Genomic DNA, 21,748 nt, shown 5'->3' with positions numbered 1-21,748 from the left:
TTTCAGCCAGCCCCCTCTTCTCAGCAAACACTCACATGGCAGATTTCTCGTTGGCATTGCATATTCTCCATGCACGCGGGCGGTAGCGCTGCAGAATTCGTGCGGTACCTTCTTCATTGCGGGATGCTGTTCTCGTCGCGACGATTGCATTCATGAGGCTGACGTATCGCGCAGCTTCTGCTACTATCGGGCCTGAATCGCCCGTGCTGTTGCTTTCCGTGTCGTCCTCATCACTGTCAGTAGTCGACTCTTCGGCAACAGCAGAGGCAACGATGGCGAAAAGTCGAACCTTGTAGCCGACATCTCTTCACGGTCACAGCAGCGCTGCTGAGAAACTTCGCATTCCCAATGCCACACACCGTAGTCAACTGTAGATCCCTGTAGCGTGCCAGCGCTGACTTCATGTCACGTTTGATAGCACGAACGATGTCTAATTTTTCTTCCATGCTGAGCACTCAGCGTCTTTTTTTATTCGAGCTACGACATGATGCGAGCCCTTACTTGCACGACGTCACAACCCCACAACACTCTCTGGCACAGCGCCGAAATGATGTTGATGTTGATGTGGCTTCACGCGTAAACGAACAGGGCGCTTGGAAGCCGTTGTTCTGATCTCTGAGGCTTGTCGTTCTGCCAGGCCGCCCAATGGAGACGACACACCATCATGTTTACGCGATGAAAAGTGAAAACGCTACGTGTTAACCGATGCGTACGCAATAAGCTGGTACAGTTTATGCGGATACAAAACACATTATGTTCAATGGCCGCTGAGTCGGGGATTTGACTTTGCTACTTTTAAAACGGAACTACTGTTTTAAGCGGGTATGGTTTAACGAGGTTTTACTGTATTTGGTATGCGACGGTCGGAAATTTTTTGGTTTCAGAGACTAATGTAGTTTGTTATGTCCATTAGCAGGACAATTTCACTTTGTTATAACGATGTTAATGGATCTCTATAGGGATTTCAAGCGGAACTTAATTTATTTCGTTACAATCATTATTTCGTTATATCCCGTTTCGTTATAACTAGGTTCGAGTGTAGTAGAATCTCAGTGATTCAAATTTCTAAAGGTGAGCTAATATTTGAAATTTTCTAAAAGAGAATCTAATAGTGTCTTATTCTTCGAATCTTCAGGTCCTCGAATTGAATACAGTCGACAACCGATAATTCGAATTCCAGGGAGAACATAAATAAGTCGAAAAACGAATATGTCCAGAAAAGATAACATAATTTACATATTAACCCTTTGAGGGTCAATTTTTTTCGCCATATGCGACCGCCCAGGGTCGATTTTTTTATTGTAGGTTCCAATTCTTCTTAGGGACTTATTTCGAAAAAAATTTACCGTAATTTTTCTAGGGTGACTGTAAAGTGAGGAAAAAAATATTTTGCGTTGGTATATATGTACTTTTCATTCATAAATAACAACAATAAAAAAGGAAATAAACTTATAATAATTAAAAATTTGATACATTGTTATACACATACTTCAAGGCTTTGAAAATGTGTACACGAAAATATTTCGCAACTCTCACCTGTTCCTGCTCTTACACTAATATTTACGTCCATAGCGTAATCAAACTGCGTAGATGCGCACACTCAAGAAAACTGTGTGGTTGTGTGCCCGTCAAAAAGGCAAAAGGTGTGACAAACTTCCCTTAATCCATCTTATCGCCAACCAGAGGCAATTTGTTTTCGTGAATATCAAAAAAAAAGCAACGGAAATGCATGCATGGTGGCATCCTTCCTATGCGCACCCTTGTGAGCACTAAACGAGCGAGAAACAAGCGGTAGCCCTTTTAGCGATTAGTAACAAGTTAGCCATCAGTTTTGCAAGTGAAAGAAGCCAGAATCGCCCTCGGAACAAAACGCAAACCGCCGCCCGCGCGTGCGGTAGTATATAGACGCGCGGGATCAAACTAGCTCTAAAAACCAACAAAAACCGAAAGAGGGAGGCGCGCATAAAAAATTCCCTGTATTCCCACATAGTGGCAGCACATGACAGAAAAGAAAAAGTTAGTAAATTGGCGCGCTTTTTAAACATACAGACGACGCCGTAAATATACAGCATCGACCATTTTTGGACTTCTTCGTGGTGCCATAGATTTACGTCATTCACCCTTAAAGGGTTAAAAGCCTTCTGCACGGAACAAGTTGTCGATGCTTTGCTGCACATACTTTCGCTAATTCAAGGATTGCAAAGGCTTGAGTCAGATGTGCAAGTGGAAGGCTCCGGAGGACACGGCACATCATCATCCGAGTCAGAGTCGCTGTTTGACGGTGGGAGAACTGCTCAGTTACTGCGTCATCGTTCAATTCAGCACACAATGAAACCGTGCTCTCAAGGTCTGCAAAATCTTCAAATGTAACAGCGGCAGGAATCGGCACACCGCAGCCTAGCGACTCATCAATGATGTCTGCATTTGAGCTTGTTGTGGCAGGCGGTAGATAACCTGTGCAGCTGCAGAGTCCGGCTCACTCGGACTGCGATGGCATCATCATCATCATCAGCCTATTTTATGTCCACTGCAGGACGAAGGCCTCCCCCTGTGATCTCCAATTACTCTGTCCTGCGCCAACAGATTCCAACTAGCGCCCACGAATTTCCTAATTTCATCGCCCCACCTCGTGCTTTATTGAGTGCTTTGTGCGGTAGCACAAAGTACTCAATAGTAGCTACGGGCACCTACCCATGGCTGGCCTTCCTGTACAAAATCTTTCCCGGCGCGCACCCTCACAATGCATGTTGCTACTGTAAGGATATAGCTAGCCTTGCTCACATGCTCTGGGGTGGCCCCCTGGCGCCGGGGGCCGGGACCACCAAGGAAGAGTGGGACCGAGCTCTACGCAACTTGGACCTTGAAGCACAGCTCTGGGCTGTCCATCGGGCCCGCGATGTGGCGGAGGGGCATGGCCTCTCTCTCCCGACGTGGGAGCGGCCTGCTGCACACTAATTGCGCACACCGACGGACCTCAAAAAAGTTATTCCTCCATCCATCCATTCATCGCCCCACCTCATCTGCCATCGTCGACTGCGCTTCTTTTCTCTTGGTACCCATTCTGTAACCCTAATGGTCCTATGGTTATCTAACCTGCGCATTACATGACCTGCCCAGCTCCATTTTTTTCTCTTAATGTCAATTAGAATATCGGCTATACCCATTTGCTCTCTGATCCAAACCGCTCATTTTCTTTCTCTTAACGTTATGCCTAGCATTCTTTGTTCCATCGCTCTTTGCGCGGTCCTTAACTTGTTCTCAGGCTTCGTTGTCAGTCTCCAAGTCTCTGCCGCATTTGTCAGCACCGCTAAAATGCACTGATTGTACACCTTCCTTTTCAGTGATAGTGGTAAGCTTCCAGTCAGGAGGTGACAATGTCTGCCATATGTGATCCAACCCATTTTTATTCTATGAATTTCCATGTCATGATCAGGGTTCCCTCTGGTTAATTGACCAAGGTAAACCTACTCCTTCACAAACTCTAGAGGCTGACTGGCGATCCTGAACTCTTGTTCCCTTGCCCGGTTATTCATCATTATCTTTGTCTTCTGCATATTAATCTTCAACCCCACTCTTACACTCTCTCAGTTAAGGTCCTCAATCATTTGTTGTAATTCGTCTGCAGTGTTGCTGAATAGAACAATGTCATCGGCAGACCGAAGGTTGCTGAGATATTCACCATTGATCCTTACTCTTAAGCCTTCCCAGTTCAATAGCTTGAATACTTCTTCCAAGCACGCAGGGAATATCACTGGAGAGATTGTGTCTCCCTGTCTGACCCCTTTCTTTATAGGTGTCTTCCTACTTTTCTTGTGGAGAATTAAGGTAGCTGTGGAATCTCTGTAGATATTTTCTAATATATTTATGTAAGCAATCTGTACTCCTTGATTACGTAATGCATCTGTGACTGCTGGTATCTCTGCTGAATCAAATGCCTTTTCGTTGTCTATGAAAGCTATATAGAGAGGCTTATTGTACTCTGTGGATTTCTCGATAACCTGATTAATAACATGGATGTGATCCATTGTAGAGTATCCCTTCCTGAAGCCAGCCTGTTCCTTTGGTTGGCTAAAGTCCAGTGTTGCCCTTATTCTATTGGAGATTATTTTGGTAACTATTTTATATAATACTTGGGAGCAAGCTAATGGGCCTATAATTTTTAAATTCTTTAACGTCTCCCTTTTTGTGGATTAGTATATTGTTTGCATTCTTCCAGTTTTCTGGGACCCTTTCAGTCGATAAACACTTCCTTTAGAGAGCCAACAGTTTTCCAAGGATTATGTCTCCTCCATCTTTGATTAAATTGACTGTTATTCCATCTTCTCCTGCTGCTCTTCCTTGTTTCAAGTCTTACAAGGCCCTACTTACCTCATTACTAGTTATAGGAGGAGTTTCTGTATCCTGTTCATTACTGTTTTCGAATGTAGGTATCCTGACTCCTCTGGTACTGTACAGGTCAGTATAAAATTCTTCCTTTGCTTTTACTATACCTTCGAGATTGCTGATGATATTACCCTGCTTATCTTTCAGTGCATACATCGTAGTTTGTCCTATACCAAGCTTCCTTCTCACTGATTTGAGGTTGCATCCATTTTTTATGGCTTCTTCAGTCTTTCATGAGTTATAATTTTGGATATCACTTATTTTCGCTTTGTTGATCAGTTTTGACAGTTCCGTGAATTCTATCTGATCTCTTGAGTTGGACACTTACATTCTTTATCATTTCTTTATTAGGTCCTTTGTTGCTTGGGAGAGCTTGCCTACTGGTTGCTTTGGTGCCTTGCCTCCCACTTCAATTGCTGCCTCTCCAGCCAGCCTAGTTATGGTGTCATTCATTACTGCTGAATACTTTCTACGTTAGTTTTATCCTAATTTGCCATATGGCACCGTAAACTCCACAGTTGCAAAATGAAGAGTGGAGAGTTCGGCTGGAACCATGAAATTTGCAGTATTTATAACACACTTGAAGTAAAAAGTGCGAGTTCACAATGCACACATTGTGTACATAGCATCTGAAATGGTAAAATATGTACTGCAAGATGTACTTGTAAATGTTATGTCGCACACTCAGTATCGAAACTGCATGTCTTTATTACAGACAGCTAGCTATTGCACAAATCAAGGTTTATGCTTTTTGCATTATGATTGGTGAAACAGTGAAGCTGTTCACTACCACAGTTTTCACACTGGCTAGGGGTACCATATTTCAAAGGCACTATTTTAGCATTCACATTAGTGTGGTGGCCAAGTTAGAGTGAGCTACCCAAATAACGAGTTTTCTTTGCCAACTAAACATTTCACCTGACTTGCACTGTAGCTGAACCAGAAAGAATTTGAAGATCTTGAAGACGAGCGGCGGGTCCAGTTCGAGGGCTACCGTGCGGGCCTTTACCTCCGTGTGGAGCTGCTGCGGATGCCATGTGAGCTTGTCGAGCACTTCGATGCCTCATACCCAATGATTCTTGGTGGCTTGAGTGTTGGAGAGGGTCGCACAGGCTACTGCCAGGTAAGACCTTCTTCGTTGCTTTGTTGATGTCTTTCCCTCTGTCCAATGAGATCATTGAAGGAAATTTTTAACTGCTTTCTTTATTAGTTATTGTGAGATAAGTCGAGTCAAGCCTTTATATTGTGAACTTGAATATGTACATACTAGTATTACTGTAGACAGAAGTCTCCAGGATGTTTTCGTGGTGACCAAGAAGTTCTGCTTTGTTATCTGCCAGTTCACTTTCCTCATTTTGAGGCCACAGAACAGCGCACACATGGTTCCTCTTCGTGGCAAATGCTGCCAATGGGACTAATCTTGTTAACGCTGGAGCATGATCGATGCCCAAGCACATTAGAGGCTGCAACACACAGTTGGTGAATGTTTGTGGGCAATATTAATTGTGTGCTCTTAGAAGAACACAGTACAGTCAAACCTCCATATAACAAATTAATGGATTTAATGATGTAAAAGATATATATACATTTTTACCTGCCATGGTGGTTAGCGGCTGTGGTGTTGCACTGCTACGCACAAGGTCGTAGGATAAAATCCTGGCTGCAACGACCACACTTCGATGGGGGGAAAATGCAAAAGCGCCCATTACCCATGAATTGGGGGCACATTAAAGATCCTCTGATGGTCAAAATTAATCCGGAGTCCCCCACTATAACTATGGCATGCATCATAATCAAATCGTGGTTTTGGCACATAACACCTCAGAATTCAAAAAAAAATTTCGTACCAATATCGACATGTCACGAAGTCATCGTTATAATGAAGACGGGATATTACGAAGGTATTTTTATACTGTCTGCAACTTTGTTACAGTGAGGTTCGATTGTATGCAGTTTACAGGTGACTGCAAGAACATGCAATGCAGGAGTCCTATAATCTGTTGAATGTGCAATTAGTTGCTGTGCCCAGCAATATGTGATGTGTGCAGCACAATCTGAAGTGAGTACAGGGAATGCAGCTTACACAAATTCCAGGGGACTTTTGAAGAAAGTGTGGTATAAACTGGGAACCTTATGAAATCTGTGTATTATGTAGTTATATACATAGTATGGGAATTGCTCTGCTCAGCATTATGTAATTGTAGTATGTAGAATGAATGAATTAATGAACCTTATTTCCCTTTTAAGAGAGGGGAGGGGCCGGGGGGGGTGGGGGGGTGAGAGCGAGGTCTATGTATTCCAATCCCAGCAGGCGGCCGTCACCACATTATGTGGCTAGACGTCCGTCTACCAGTCATGGTAGGCCTCCACTCCCTCCTCAGCCCACCTCAGGACTCGGTCCTGCAGGGTGGGATCGGAGCTGTGCTGGGCAGTCTCCCACAGCTCCTCGCTACTAATTAATGGTTTGAAGGTGTGGAGGGGAGGTTTGGTGGGTCATTGCCACATGATATGGGAGGGATCTGCTATCCGGACAGGGCAAAAGCGACACTTGGGTGTCGGGTATGTGACGGGAAAGAATAAATGCAAAGTGTGAGTTTGTAGTTGGCGCCACAATATTTCTCTCTGGTGCGTTCTAGGCATAGAGAGAGGTGAGTACATTAGGCGTTGATGTCTGTAATGTGTGCGAATTTCATGGAATGTGACGAGTGTGCCTTTATTGGTGTGTTGTTGGGAGTCACTGGGTTCTAGAGCTAAGCCCAAATTTGTGGCCACTCGGTCCGTGAATCCTCGAGCAGCGGCATGAGCCATTTCGTTGCCTTGGAGTCCTTGATGTGCTGGAGTCCAGACAAGAGCAATGTCGTTTTCTGGTGGGCGAGCGACAAGTAGAGAGTGCGCGAGGTTGTTAATGTAGCCGCAACTGAAGTTCCGGATAGCAGTCTTAGAGTCACTAATGATGACATCACACTCAGGTAGTCACGATATGAGTACAATGCCAGCCTCTTTCGCGTCGCCCGCCGAGGTGGTCTTGACTCATGCTGAACAGTGTTTCCCTGGTTGTATACGACCGCTAGAGCATAACGATGTCTAGTGGTGTGGGCTGCGGCGTCCACATAGTACTGACTCCTTCAGCCTGTCCATAGCTGCGTTGTAGCACCGTGGCTCAAAGTTTACGGCGTTTGACGTGAAATTCGGGGTGCATGTTTCTGGATAGAGGCTGAATGTGGTATTGGCCGTGTATCTTTGGAGGAAGTTGATGTCGCTCTCGTTGAATGGTGGAGCATGATGTTGTCTCAGGATCTCACGCCCAGCTACAGTGGTGGTGAGTCTGTGGTATGCGATGATAGATATGCTTCGGTTAATTCTTGAAGAGTATTTAGTGTGGCTGTGGCCGTCACCCTTTGTGTGGATGCTCTAATTGGAACACCAAGAGCGACTGTGTATCTTTTGGATCAAGCAATTTACAGTATCCTCTTCCTGCCTAGAGAGTGAGAGATATGGTAGTGCGAAGGTAATTTTGCTTAAGACAAAAGCCTTGATGAGCTGAATTAGCTCCATCTCTCGAAGCCCTCCGTGTTTGTTGGAGATCCTCCCTATCAGGCGGAGCGTATTATCTACCGTTGTTTGTAGTGCTTGCAAGGTATGCTGATTTGCTCGGTTTTGTTGGAGGTGTAATTCTAGGACCCTTATCCTGTCTACGTGGGGTATAGGGTGCCCTTCAACCGTTAGTTGGATGTTCGGAGGTGAGGTCCTGAAGCGTCTCGTAGGGGGCAGAAGGAGAAGCTGTGATTTGGTGGGGGAGCACCTGAGATTCAAGTCGTGACCTACTTGTTCGACCTGATCAATTACTGCTTGGAGGGTGTCTTGGATGTGCTGGTCAAAACCTTCGGTCATCCACAGCGTAATATTGTCCATGAACAGTGTGAATTGGAGGTCAGAAATCTTCTTGAGAGTGAAAGCTAAAGGTTGCATAGCCAAATTGAAGAGGAGTGGGGAAAGTACTGCCCCTTGGGGCGTGCCAGTGCTTCCTAAACTTATTTGACCAGATTGTCCTCTGCCTAATTGGAGCGTCGCAGTGCACTTTGTGAGGAAGCCGCGTGTGTAGAGGTAGATTCGCTCCCCGCAGTTTATACTGCTAAGTTCGCGTAGAATGGCCAAGTGGGACACATTATTGAAGGCGCCCTCGAGGTCGAGGTCGAGCAACGCTTGTGTGTCACGTGCGTCGCTCGGTTCGATAATGTCTTCTTTGAGCCTTAGCATGACATCCTGACAAGAAAGAGAGTTGCGAAAGCTAGTGATTTCCGAAGGGAACAAATGATTATATTCGATGTATTTGGAGAGGCGTGTGTAGATTATGTGCTCCAAGATCTTCCCTGTGCATGAAGTGAGAGAGATTGGACGGAAGTTATCAATGTGAATTGGCTTATTCGGCTTTGGAATGAAGAACACCTTGGCTGCTTTCCATTGTTGGGGTATCTCGCTTTCTTCGAGACAGTGGTTGTAATACTCAGTGAGTTTGCGTATGGATTGCTCATCGAGATTGCGAAGCATATTATTGGTCACAGAGTCTGGGCCTGGTGCCGTGGTGGTTCGCACTTGGTTGAAGGCATGTCGAACTTCTGCTTCTGGGATAGGACTGCAAAGCTCCTCATTGGGTTCACCAGCATAGTCGGACATGGGTATTTGCATAGGAGGGGGCATAGGTTTGTAGGCCAGGTTGCTGAACATGGTCGGCAAGTCCGCTGCATTTCATGCATTTTCAGCAGTTTATTTATCTGGTGGTTATTGTGCATCCTAGACATCGTCGGGTCAAGCAGGTGCCAGAGCAATTGCCAGGTCTTTTTAGTGCTAAGATGACCATGCACTCTTCCGCAAACCAGACTCCATTGCATTGCCGGCAATTTGATAACGTATTGTTGGATCTGAGAGTCCAATTTGGCGATTCTGGTTCAGAGTTTGTGATTGTAATGTGCGGTTAGCCACTTCCTAAGTAAAGCTTGCTTCTTTTCCCACATGTGTAGGAGCTTGGAATCAATTGTGGCCAAGGGTGTGTCTAGCGGGAGAGGGGTGGTATGGGCCTCCACGTCTGCCTGCAAGACGTTCGCCCATTGCTCAATGTCGGTAATGGTTTCTTCATTAGTGTTGCAGCGAGATTTTCTGAATTCCATCCTGTTGGTAAGCCTTAGTGGTTTCGTGGCTAGTGGTCTGTGCTTAAAATCTACACGGAGTTCAAGGATATAATGGTCGCTTCCTAAGTTGTTTTGGAGGTTCTGCCGCTTCACTTGAGTGATGCGGGGAGTTAGGGTGAGATCGGGGGATGTATCCCTACTGACGCTATTTCCTAGCTGGGTAGGAAGTCATTGGTAGGGTCATTGTAGGGTACAGTCATTGTAGGGTAGGGTCATTGTAGATGGTGAAACCTTGATTTTGTTTGTGCTGGAGCTCTTCCCTTAGGGGGTGGATGCGTAGTGGCCCCACATTTGAGGGGGGGGGGGGGGGGGGGGGGAATTGAAGTCGCCCGTTTCGACTAGTGGCTGTTTATTGGCGCTAGGTTTGGCTTGAGCGAACATGTGCTCAAAGCGGTGTTGTCGAGCATTGCGAGGGCTATAAACATTCAACACGCATAGGGTGGGTTGTTTGTGGCTTTGAGGTAGAATTTTGATGAAATAATGGGGCATTTCAGTACTGCTGAATGTGTTCTATTTAACAGAAAGATGTCGTCTTGCAAGTATGGCAATGTTGGGCTTGTCTATGTGACGGTCTTGAAACGTGCTGTATCCAGGTGGCGTGGCTACCTGGATACAACACGATGGATGCAAGGCTATAATAATGTCAGGGAAGTCGTTAAGGCTCTGTAGAAATAGTGTTAGACATGCGCACTTGTTGCAGAACCCCCTGCAGTTCCACTGCCAGATGCCTAGATGACTAGTGCTGGGTATTCCAAAAGCTCACAGTGTAGTCAGCCATGACCGTGAGGCATCTTCCAGTCTGTGCCGATTTCCTACACTTGCAATAGGACCTCAAGGTCATGAAGGTTTTTGGTAACGTCATGGAAAGGTCACGAAGTGAAGGTCGTGGCCTTTAGTTAATCGCAATCTAAAATGTTTTTTTTTTTTTTTATTAAACTTCTGTTCACCAGATAAGTAGTAATACACAATTATGTATACCTGTGACGGTAGCTTGACAAGGCTCAAATACACTTGCCTTCCTATCTTCATAGGAAGATGGCACTTTTCACCACCCAGTGTTTTGGTACTTATACATGGATAAAAGTGAATGTTTGTTTGTGTATGTGTGTGCATGTGCACGCATGCACTTCTTATTTTTTATTTTTTCATATATTTTTACGTGTAGCTAAAGCATAGGTCGGTCACGTATGTTGTAAAGAAGATGTAATACAGTGAAATCTTGTTAATTCGAAGTGGTGCTGTAGTCCTGTTAAAATTGTGTATTTCAATGTGTGAAAATGCCCGATAATTCGAACACGTCAGCACTTGTTGTAGTCAATTCGAACATACCGCACCACCGACCATGCTCTCAGAAGTGCGCCAACTCATGCAGCAACACTTCCAACTTGGCAGTGTGGCTGCATGCCAGCTGCTGCTTCCCCCTCCCATTGTAAGTACTGTATTTCGGCATGTATAATGTTCGCCAAAATTTTTAAAATTCTGTGGCTTTACAAGCAACTGAAGGTGAAATTATGGGCCTGGCCAAGCTACAGAGCTAGCCTGGCGAGAAAGATGGCCGCTCACACGAGCTGCAGCAAAAAAATGACGTCTTCGGCAACTGGCGATGGGAATTCAAGGTGGCAGTGCTTACAATTGTTGCTTTTGATGACAGCAGATGCCACTGCTGGCGTGAAATTCAATGTGGGCGACCCCGTGATTGTAATCCAAATGCACGCACAAAGTCTCTCTTCATCTCTCTCTCTCTCCTGTTTGCTCAGCTGCGGCTCCTCTTGACAAACTGTGGTACTTTAGCAATCATCAGCTGCCTGCGGTGCTGTGGAGCAGTTTGCAAAGGCGGCTTCACTTTAAAGGTTTATCAGTAAAATCAGGGTGGGTAGTCTTTCCTTGAGGTGCGGTTTCACAACAGGGAAAACTTTGCCTATAAGTGTAACTTCACGGCAGCATGCTCCACGCTGTCGTGAAGCCATACTTCTGGAACTCGTCACTCGTGTTGGCTCAGTGCACATGTGCCGCCTAACGCAGCGCTGCACGTAAGTCCTCCATTCGGTGGGCGTCCTTTAATTCCAACAAATTTTCAGGCTCCATCAAGTTTGAATTATCAAGATTTGACATATATTCAAGGCACAGCACAGAAAAAGAACAGGAAGGCATTTGTGCTTTTGTATTGAATTCTACACATCTATTTACCAGAATGCCTTACTACTACATAGTTCCCTTCATGTATGATGTTTGTCTTGGCACAGTGTGCACAAGTGAGGAACATTTGGTGTAACTTTGCTGTGTCCATGAAATGCTTTGAACACTCATTAAATGGTAGTAATTTTTCAGGTTCGCATGAAGAAGCACCGTTGGTACAAGCGAATCCTCAAGAGCAGTGACCCGCTCATTCTCTCACTTGGCTGGCGACGCTTTCAGACCATGCCCGTGTTTTCTACACAGGACCACAATGGTCGCAACCGTTTTCTCAAGTATACACCAAAGCATCTTCACTGCAATGCTACCTTTTGGGGTGAGTCTTTTTACCTCGAAAGATACTTGACACTTCCTGGGGCTTTTACACTGACCATTGTTGAAAGCTCATTTCAGAGGTTTGTTTTCATTATTTCTGACCATGAAAATATTGTGTACATTGCAATGTTGGGTTTGTCACAATTGAATAAACACAGGAGGCACTGTAATCTGGATTTTAGAATAGGTGTGTGAATATTGCATTTCTTCTAATGCAGTAGACTTTCATTAATTCAACTCTGGCTAATTCGGTTCTATAGTTCATTTGATGGTGTTCCACTTAACTCATTTGAGTTAAGTGGATTCTGCAGTTAATTTCTGAGTGCTCTCAGAAATCCCATTACAGCATATGCTGGAGCTGCCAGTGTAGCCAAAGCAGGAATTAAAGAAAAGGTGCTATTGCACAGGCTGGAGCATTTGGCACCACAATGTGGAAATTTAAATTTGCAGTTCTGCAGTAGGTGTGAACAGGAAATTTTATTCAAAATAACAATATTGCACCATCATGTGTTTGAATTATGGAGAGTTTTGCTCTGTTGTAATGGGTTTATGTGTGAAGATCCCCAAAATCACTTCAGGCTATATTTGGAATTCCACCGTATTGACGCATGTATGTACTTGTTTATCGGGTGACTGCGTTTCACTGTTTAACAAATCTTATCACTCAGCGCAGGACGCGCCTGCGTGTATCAGAAGTTTCTTGAATGTTATCGATAGTTCTATCCGCTGTCTGTTGTCACCGAACCTTGCATAATCTGATTGCATGTGTGCGTGACACAAATTGTGTAGTACTTTCTGGAAGACATGCGGGCACCAGCAATTACTCTGGAACCTTCGATGACTCGTGCATAAAAGCCAACACGCTTGACCCGCTGATCAGATTTTCGATGATCGCCAACTGTGTTCACCACTATCATTGTGCTTTGTAACTTGCTTTTGTGGGCACAGGTTCACCCAATAAATAGTTATTATGATCGTTCAGTTTTGGGCCTGTTTTATTCATTGTCACTACAGTGTGACAGAATCAGCCAGTGCACAATGTCTGGTTTTAGATGTGAATTGGCTTCTGTCTGCTCAACCAGCAACAACAAAGCCTTCCTGCTTTAGCCTACAATCTCTCAGAATCAAGAAGTGGCGCCAAAACAGCTCTTATTTCTCATTTAATTTATGTGGGATGAGAAATATCCTGCATATTCATCATCAAGAGTACAACTAAGTATTCAAGAATGTTATCAGATTTCGTGTAAGGGGAGAGTGTTTACAATGATGCTTGCGGCCTTGACGCAAATCTTTAGGAACGAGTTGTAAGATCCTGCCATAGTATCTGATAAATAGCATACCCGGTACAAGCTTCAAATGTAGTTGCATGCTACCAGTGCATAGCGTGCATGGTGCTATTCCTTCTGGGCCCAAAAGTGCTTGGAGCCTCTATTCAGAAAACTCTATGTAAGTGGTGGGGCACTGTAAGCGTGTTCTACTGTATGTTATGCAGAGTTTGTTACATGAGAATAATAAATTATCTATGCGTTTATCTTTCAGGTCCTATCACACCACAGGGAACAGGATTCGTGGCAGTGCAGCAAGTTCATGAACAGACGGTATACTAGCCATTCTATTTTGTCATATTTCCGCATGAATTTCCTGATAACACCCCGTGCTATATATAAACAGTATAGTAGGCATGCTAAGTTAACCTCATATGCCAATGTTGAATGGAATTTTCATACTACCTCTATTATATTCATGGTATAACCATGACACTGCTATATATTAATTTTGGAAAAAGAAAAAAATAATGCACAAGTCATGTCTCATGAGAATTTTATAGCATTTCAGCATTATGGTGCATTATGACATGATTCATGTTCATATACAGTTGAATCTCATTAATTTGAACGCGCTTAATTCAAGCTTCTGGTTTATTCAAACTGACGCCGTGATCCCGTCAAAGTTATGTGTATTCCCATGGAGCAAAAGCCTGATAATTCGAATGCGCAAACATTTGCGGCGGTTAATTCGAACATACCGCGCTCCGACAATATCCTCAGCAGCGCACCAAATCGCGCAGTGGCGCCTCTGACCAGCATTGCTCTTACCCCGCTATAGAAGAAAAGCTTAGGAGAGACCCCCCAATGCTGTGCACGAAAAAAAAAAAAGAAAGCTTTGGAAATGGCAAGGTCGCCGTTTATGCATCACGCCGTAATGCCCCAGCCGCACCGTGGGATCGGTCTCGGGGCAATTTTTCGCGGCTTGCCGCCCTGGCAAGCGATCCACGAGCAGAGGAAACCAATAAGAGTGTGACCCCTACAGTGATGCACGCGCGAGAAACTGGTGTCGTGTCCACCCGCCCGACCGCTCTATTCGTGCTTGCGTCTGGTTCAGCTGGGCCGCTTGTTTTGCACTAACGTCTGCTCGCGTCAGCTCTCACTCGCGCTTGTTTTGGGTGGCTTGGTTTGGTCTCGTTTGCGCTTGGTTTTTTTTACAATGACAAGTCTAAACCGAGACATCCCGAAGAAAAGGTTGTTGAAGACAGTGCGCAAAGGAATACAAGGACGCGAAGGCGGCACCCAGTACCTCATTCTTTTTGTCTTTTGAATGCGGCGAAGCCGCAACAAAAGCGAGCACACCAACATGATTATGATTAGTGGAAACGACTTAGTCATCTTGATAATACATTACTCGTGTTACGAAGAACATGAACACATTGCCGACCTGTCAGCAGACGAAGGAAAAAGCACGCGAGCACGTAGAGGGAAGCAGCGGCGGAGGCCCAGTTTGGCCTCAGCAACTCTGCTGCTTCGGTGGCAGTCTTAAGTGGCAGAGATAATTAGCGCCATCCATCAAGCTGGCAGGAAAGCAAATCCACTTCCCTCCCGCCCTTCCTCGCAACTATGCTCCCCTCGCCCTCCCTCTCAAGTCCCTCATCACACCCTCACCGTCTAAAGTCTGCGCACGCGTGCGCCTCTGCGCCAGTGCCTCCAGCCCCACTGGCCTGGCGCCACCTTGCTCCTTGAAGTTTCATTTCCTGCCATTATCGGGAAGCAAGCGTTGGCCGACGTAGGCAGTTTCAAGGTCCTCGCTCGCTGTTTGCTTGCGCGCCGCGTTATTTCACTACTCGCACCGTTCGTGCATCGTGCTATGGTGCATGAATACTACAAGAACAAGTTCTTTTAATTTGAACTTCCTTTAATTCTAACAAATTTTCGGGCCCCTTCAAGTTTGAATTACCAAGATTCGACTGTAGTATGTTTATGGTCACTGAATCAACTACCGTATTTACTGGCATAATGAACGCACTTTTTTTTTGTAGAAATATATGCACAAATTTGGGAGGTGCGTTCATTATGTAGGATAAAATTTTGAGCGATTCTGTTTTTCTGTGGCCACCTTTAAAGAAGTCAGTTTCGTCCGAAATGCAAACCATCGATTGCGATAGCAAATGTGTAGACAGCTACACGAAATAAGGATACAGTCGAACCCACTTACCGTATTTATTCGAATCTAGGCCGATAGTTTTTTTCAAATAATCATATTCCAAACTCTAGGGTCCACTTAGATTCGAGGATTTTAAAAAACGCACCAGTTTTTCATTGAAACTGCTAAATATGGTGCATAGCTAGCGCCATCTAGAAAAGTCAGTATCGCAGCCGCTACTAGCCGTGCCAGTAGCCAACCATACACAAGGAAGGTCACCATTTTAACCTGTGTCGTGTCGGCCGTATGGGTGTGTGGCGTGGTGTTATCGCGATGGCCCCAAGCAGGAGATTCTACTACAGTGCTAAAAGTTGTGATAGCCGCAGAGGCATCGTTGAACCTTCAAGCCGGGCGGGACTTCAGCGTCGACGAGAAAAACGCCGATCGTTGGAGGGGACAACGACCACAGCCTTTTCCGTGTGCCGCAACGAGGATGGCATTTAGCGGAACAAAGAAAGGCCGTCACCACGAAGTAGAGAAAGTTTTGGCCGACTTTGTTTGGATGCAGAGAGCAGCTGCCCTTCCAGTGACAACAGAAGTGCTCCAAGCGAAAGCTAGGGAACTTTCGAGGGAGCGAGGCCTTACGCCACAGGACTTCGAAGCCAGCCGGGGCTGGCTTCAGAAATTCATGAAGCACTTCGGCTTCAGCCTCCGACGTCGCACTTCAATCACCCAGAAGCTGCCAAGCGATTTCAAAGAAAAGCTGATAGCTTTTCAGCGTTACGTGCTGCTAAAGATAGAAGTGGCAGGCTAGAACCTTGGGCAAATCGGCCACGCCGACCAGGCGGCTGTGTATTTTGATATGCCAGTGGCGTACACCGTGAATGAAAAGGGTGCCAAGGAGGTGAAGGTGCATTCTGCGGGCTACGAGAAGCAGCGCGCAACTGTGATGCTGTGCTGCACAGCTGATGGACATAAACTCCCTCCTTATATGATATTTAAAAGGAAGACACTGCCTGCTCGAGAAACTTTCCCGAGAAATGTCATTGTGTGGGCAAATGAGAACGGATGGATGACGGGTGCGATGGTGGAAGAGTGGGTTAAGATTGTGTGGCGACGGCGTCCAGGAAGCCCTTTTGACAAAGAACTCGCTCCTTGTCGTCAACTCTTACCGTGGGCACTTGACCGACAACGTGAAGGCTGCGCTCGCCCAAGCGAACACGGACCTCGCTGTCATACCGGGCAGCATGACGGGCCAGTTGCAGCCACTTGATGTCTGCATCAACAAAGCTTTCAAGGATCGTCTGCGGAAATATTACACGGACTGGTTGACTGATGAAGACCACATGGTAACGGCAACGGGCCGCATCAAACATACATCGCTATCGCAGCTGGCCGGCTGGGTAGCTGCAGCGTGGAACGACATCCCAAGTACAGTGCAGTCCACTTATAACGATATCGAAAAATATGATCGTTATAACAGATGATCGCTATATCTGGACTGCAGTTATCAAAAAAAAAATTTTTTTTTTTAAAACGCGGGACATACCTTTGCAGCTCCGAACTCGAATTAGCTACTTGCTCTAAAGAATAGATGATGTAGACAGTAGGCCGTGAAAAACAAACTTTATTTCTAGCGCCAATGACCGTGTCAAGGGTTAGGTGCGCCGAAATAGTCCGAAATCTGCACTTGCTTTTGCGGCAGCTTCAGCTTCACAACCGCGGTGTGCATGGATTCCAGCTGCTGCGCGAACACTGGCGGCAATCCTTTAGCATGCATAAAATCAATTAAGGAGTCGATCGACGACAGTGCACTTTGCGTGGACATCGTGGTCGGGGTCAAGGAGCCACTGTCGATCTCGTTGTCACTGTCGCTGATGCCGTCGCCACCGTCGCACAACTTTGCCGTCTGTCGAGGCAGCACTGTCTGCAGTCAAAAACTCCTCCTTCGACACACCACCTGTGTCACCAGTAGGAACGAGCTCCCAGAGCTCGGTTATGTCAGCGACTTCCACCGGGTCGGTCTCAGCGGGTTGGGGAAGTTCGTCCTTACGCACAATTGCCCGCCTTCTTGAAGCAATTTGTGATGAACCACTGGTAAAGCGCCTCTTCAACATAGGCGTACAAAGGGTCTCTAACCCTTTTCCGCTTATCGGCATGGCCGCTGATAGCTCCTGCCTTCACAATCGCGGTGCTCCCGGTTTTCAAGATGGTTGATATCGTTAACTGGACGAGCTCACACTTCTTCACGAGGGCGCTCACTTGAGGACGCATCGAGAGTCCTGCAAAATATCCATCTTCGTGTCAAGCGACACAGCTTTGCGCTTTGTCGGCGCCATCTTCGAACTGGGTTGAGTTGAACCGTTGGTTGCACGATGCTTCGGTGGCGTCAGCCTGCTATCGCGAGAGAGACGCGGGACGGGCAGGACGGGCGCCACCGCGCCGCTTTGCTTGTCGCTTTATTTTTTTTTTCTCTCTCTCTTTCGGAGCGACTGTGGCCGACGCGCATGAAGCAGCTAGCGCCATCTTGTGGCGCGCTGCGCCTACTCAGCGGTGCGCGGGCGAGGCGAGACGCGCTGCGCGGTAATGGCGGCAGATACGAACTTACGGAGGTGAACATCGCCTCGTCTCGACATCGTTCGTTTCAGGGAACTAAGCAACGCAAATATTACGATTATTCGGCACGGAAAACGCCGTCCAGACTGCAAAATTTTGATCGTTATATCCGATATGCTGTGAATAACCTATCGTTATAAATGGTTTTTTTCCCCATAGACCTAATGCATAAAATGACACTCTCATGTCGACCCATCGTTATAACCGATATATCGTTATATGTGGTATCGTTATAAGTGGACTGCACTGTACTTTGATCGTGCGCGCCTTTAGAAAGTTCAGCATATCTAATGCGCTTGACGGTACCGAAGATAGTGCACTGTTTGAAGGTGGCAGTGACTAGGAACACAGCGACTAGTCTAGCAGCGACGACGACGTTGAATGAGCTCTGCACGTTCAGATTCAATAAATGCTTTTTGCATTTTGTGAACGCTTTCCTCGCTTTTTTTGTTCGGCCTACATTCGAGGCAATATATATACAGTCGCCGACCGTTTATTCGGACCTCACGGGGACTGCGGAAATGTCCGAATAAACAGGTGTCCGAAAAAGCAGATTAAAAAAAAAAAATGAAATCCTTTATTTCCACGCACTTATTCGGGCTCGGCAGTAGGCTTGAAGAAATCGTGAGTGCGCCGTTGCACGCTGTCCCGTTTACGCGCAATCAGATAAGCCTGAATCTCGGAGAGGGTCGTACGGTCACTATAGGCGGCTGAAAGCACAGTCACTGCTTGTGCACGCTCCGCATGCGACGGCAGCGTAGCACGTGGTGCGTCATCTTCCGACTCGGAGTCATCGTCCGGCGGAGCAGCAGGAACCTGACGAACGATCTCGCCGTCGTCGAGTTCTGCGCATGTCAGTACAGCAGTGTCAGCACTTGTGAAACTGTCAAATGAGACGGTGTCCGGAATCACAATGCAACCACTGCGCAGGTCTCGGCAGAATATTTTCCGCGTCAGTAGGGAGCACATCGGAAGGCGACAAATCTTAGGCCTCCCGGCACCCGCTTGCCGGCATTCCCCAGCGCAGTCTGCGCGGGCACTGTCGGCGCCATTAGACACTTGACGCGATGTTTCCGTACGCCACGTTGGATCACCGAAACCTCGACACAGCACACAACGCAAACACCACCGTGCCGACACCAGTCGCACGAACGAAAAACGTGCTACTCGCAGCGCCGTGCGCGAAAGAAAGAAATCAGCTGCTGGATTGTCTTGACATGGCTTACTAAGCTGAAACCGGAACTACTGTACGACCACTCTATTGAACCAGGCAGAAACGATGATGATGAGCGGGGATTTCCAGTAGCGCCACTTCGTGGGGCAGCAAGGAGGCTCCGTTCAAAACAAAAATGGCGTTCAGCAAGTCGAACTATGCGCCGCGGTCAGAGTTGGTGCATGATGCCCTCGAACGAGTTGGCTCAAGAAGTGTCCGAAAAATCAGACGAGGGGTTGCAGGGCGTCCGAACTTTCGGCAGTTGTTATACATTATGGTCTATGGGGAGAATGGCGGTGCCGCGAAGCTGACCGAATAATCGGGCATGTCCGAATTTTTGGAGTCCGGAAAATCGGTCGGCGACTGTATATATTTTTGGGGGGGCTAAATTAGGGGGTCGGCTTAGAATCGGGGTCGGCCTAGATTCGAGTAAATTTGGTATAATGATACCGGTTTTAACAATATATCGGTTATAACAGTGAAAAGCTACTGCACAGTCAACTTTTGTATGTTTTCCATCATGAAATAACCCGCTTACTACAATGCCCCAATGCCGCATTATCGGTTATAACGATGAAGTGTGGGTGCTGGGTGTCCGAGCCGAAAGGTAGTGAAATGCGAAATCCTTGAAAAGAAAAAAGAAAATAAGAAATTCGAGTTGCTTCACGATGGGCCGCTGCTCCAACCACCGGTGGCTCCAACTGCCGCCACGCGCTCATTTTTCAGCCATCTCCGCGCGGCTCTCTCCCATTGCCGTTCCACCCCTCCAAACACAAGTGGGCTGCGCCCATGGGCTCTACACCACCCCACCCTCCGAAACAAAAATGGACTGCGCCAACTGTGCCACTCGCAGATTGCTCATATGTTGCTCTGTTGCTCGCTGGCACAGTTCTGCAAACAGCTTAAAGGGCAACTCCGGCGATTTTTTTATGTCAACGGATGTCGATGAAATTCACTGGGTACGTTCCTCTGCACACTCCCGTCATGTCCTCAAAAAATCACGTTTGAGAGTTGCACAGATTTTTTTACAAATGAATTTAATAAATTGCTTCGAACACCCTACCTTACCTGCTTCTCAGTTACAGGCAACATTGTGTATGACGCCAGGGGAGCGCCACTCAGAGCATGCCGGCATCATGCAGACGACAGCAACAAGAGCATGGAGGAGTCGATGATCGTGAGCTAGTGCTGCGCGTGCGAAGTTGCTGTCATGAGAATTTGCAGTCCCTGTGGACGGGCAAGCGATGGAGGGTGGCAAGTGGTGTTGCGTTGTGGGCTGCGCGAACTTCAGCCCCTGCCAACCGCATACATAGTTTGAGCCGATTGCGTTCAGCCGAGGTTAAGCCTATATGTCACAGTCGCGTAGTTCATGCGTCTGCTGCTGGCGGACCTGAGCGACTGGCCTGAAGCTAATTAAGCCATCGGGATGAAGAAAACTACTTCTGTGGTTCAGTTTTGCCTATACTGATTTGAAAGAAACCATTCTTTATTTTGTTCAGTGCACATAAAAAAAGTGAGAAACGACGACACGAAGTAGTACCGACATCGATACGTTGCCTTTTTCGACGGAAAGTTGCACGCCACACTCAGCAGCACTTCCCTAAATTAAATGCGACTGCGAAGATGGTTGTATTTTTACATATTGTCATGCTGACTCATTATTTAGCGTCTGAGCTGCACTGCTTGCCTCGTATCCCAAATGGGCAGCGAGCGTAAACAACTGCCTCGTTCAGCTGCCAACGGTGTCTATACTGGCATCGGCGTTTCCGCGAGAAGACTACGCATTCTGTAAATGAACGATCACACGTGCAAAGTCCTCATCTATGTCCACTTTACGGATTGTGTGCATGAAGACAATACGAAGAATGATAAGTAGGCAGCATAACGCTCTCGTACTGCAGTCTCCCACACGCTGTTCTTGAAGGTGCGTGGTCGCTCATATCAGCACGATTCCGAATGATGCAGCGGTGCTTACATGCACAAAATCTGCCTGCTTTGATATGTTCTGACATTATTTCATGTCAACGATGAGTGGCTAGTATTATATCTCAAGCGAACGACGACTGGTCGCTGCACCTGCCGATCGATGTAAACAAATGCACCGTTGGGTGCTTTGGACTGCCAGCGGCGTTTTTGCGAGATACAAACGCAGAAAGTCATGCTCCACATCTTACAGTGAGCATTCGAAGCATTTCCCTGAGAAAGGGTATAACACCTAAAATAGCAAGCAGCACATATAAAATCAATGGTTTGGGCTACCCTTGGTCTTCATTTTGCAGCACGATATATGTAGCGCATGGGCACTGGCTCTCATGATGGCGGGTCGAATGTGAACAGTGATTCGTGGCTATCAAATTCGTCAGAATCATACCTGTCAATATTTGACACATCCGAAGAGCTGGTGCAGTTGACATTGTCACCCGAAGAT

The 21,748-nt window shown here is 46.5% G+C and overlaps 1 protein-coding gene across 2 annotated transcripts in view; it reads left to right on the top strand.

Moving 5' to 3' along the window:
* LOC126548177 (ribosome biogenesis protein BMS1 homolog) overlaps nucleotides 1-21,748 on the top strand; it is a 184,973-nt gene that overhangs the window by 112,517 nt on the left and 50,708 nt on the right. For both annotated transcript variants that reach the window (XM_050196311.3, XM_055063180.2), the window contains 3 exons: nucleotides 5,318-5,506; nucleotides 11,898-12,078; nucleotides 13,617-13,675. In XM_050196311.3, coding sequence (XP_050052268.1) covers nucleotides 5,318-5,506; nucleotides 11,898-12,078; nucleotides 13,617-13,675 — 429 coding nt within the window. The remainder of the gene's footprint in view (nucleotides 1-5,317; nucleotides 5,507-11,897; nucleotides 12,079-13,616; nucleotides 13,676-21,748) is intronic.

The sequence above is a fragment of the Dermacentor andersoni genome, chromosome 1 (genome assembly GCF_023375885.2).
Source record: "Dermacentor andersoni chromosome 1, qqDerAnde1_hic_scaffold, whole genome shotgun sequence".
In the NCBI taxonomy this organism is placed as follows: domain Eukaryota; kingdom Metazoa; phylum Arthropoda; class Arachnida; order Ixodida; family Ixodidae; genus Dermacentor; species Dermacentor andersoni.
The sequence above is the reverse complement of the archived record's forward strand: the minus strand, read 5'-3'. Positions and strand labels throughout refer to the sequence as shown.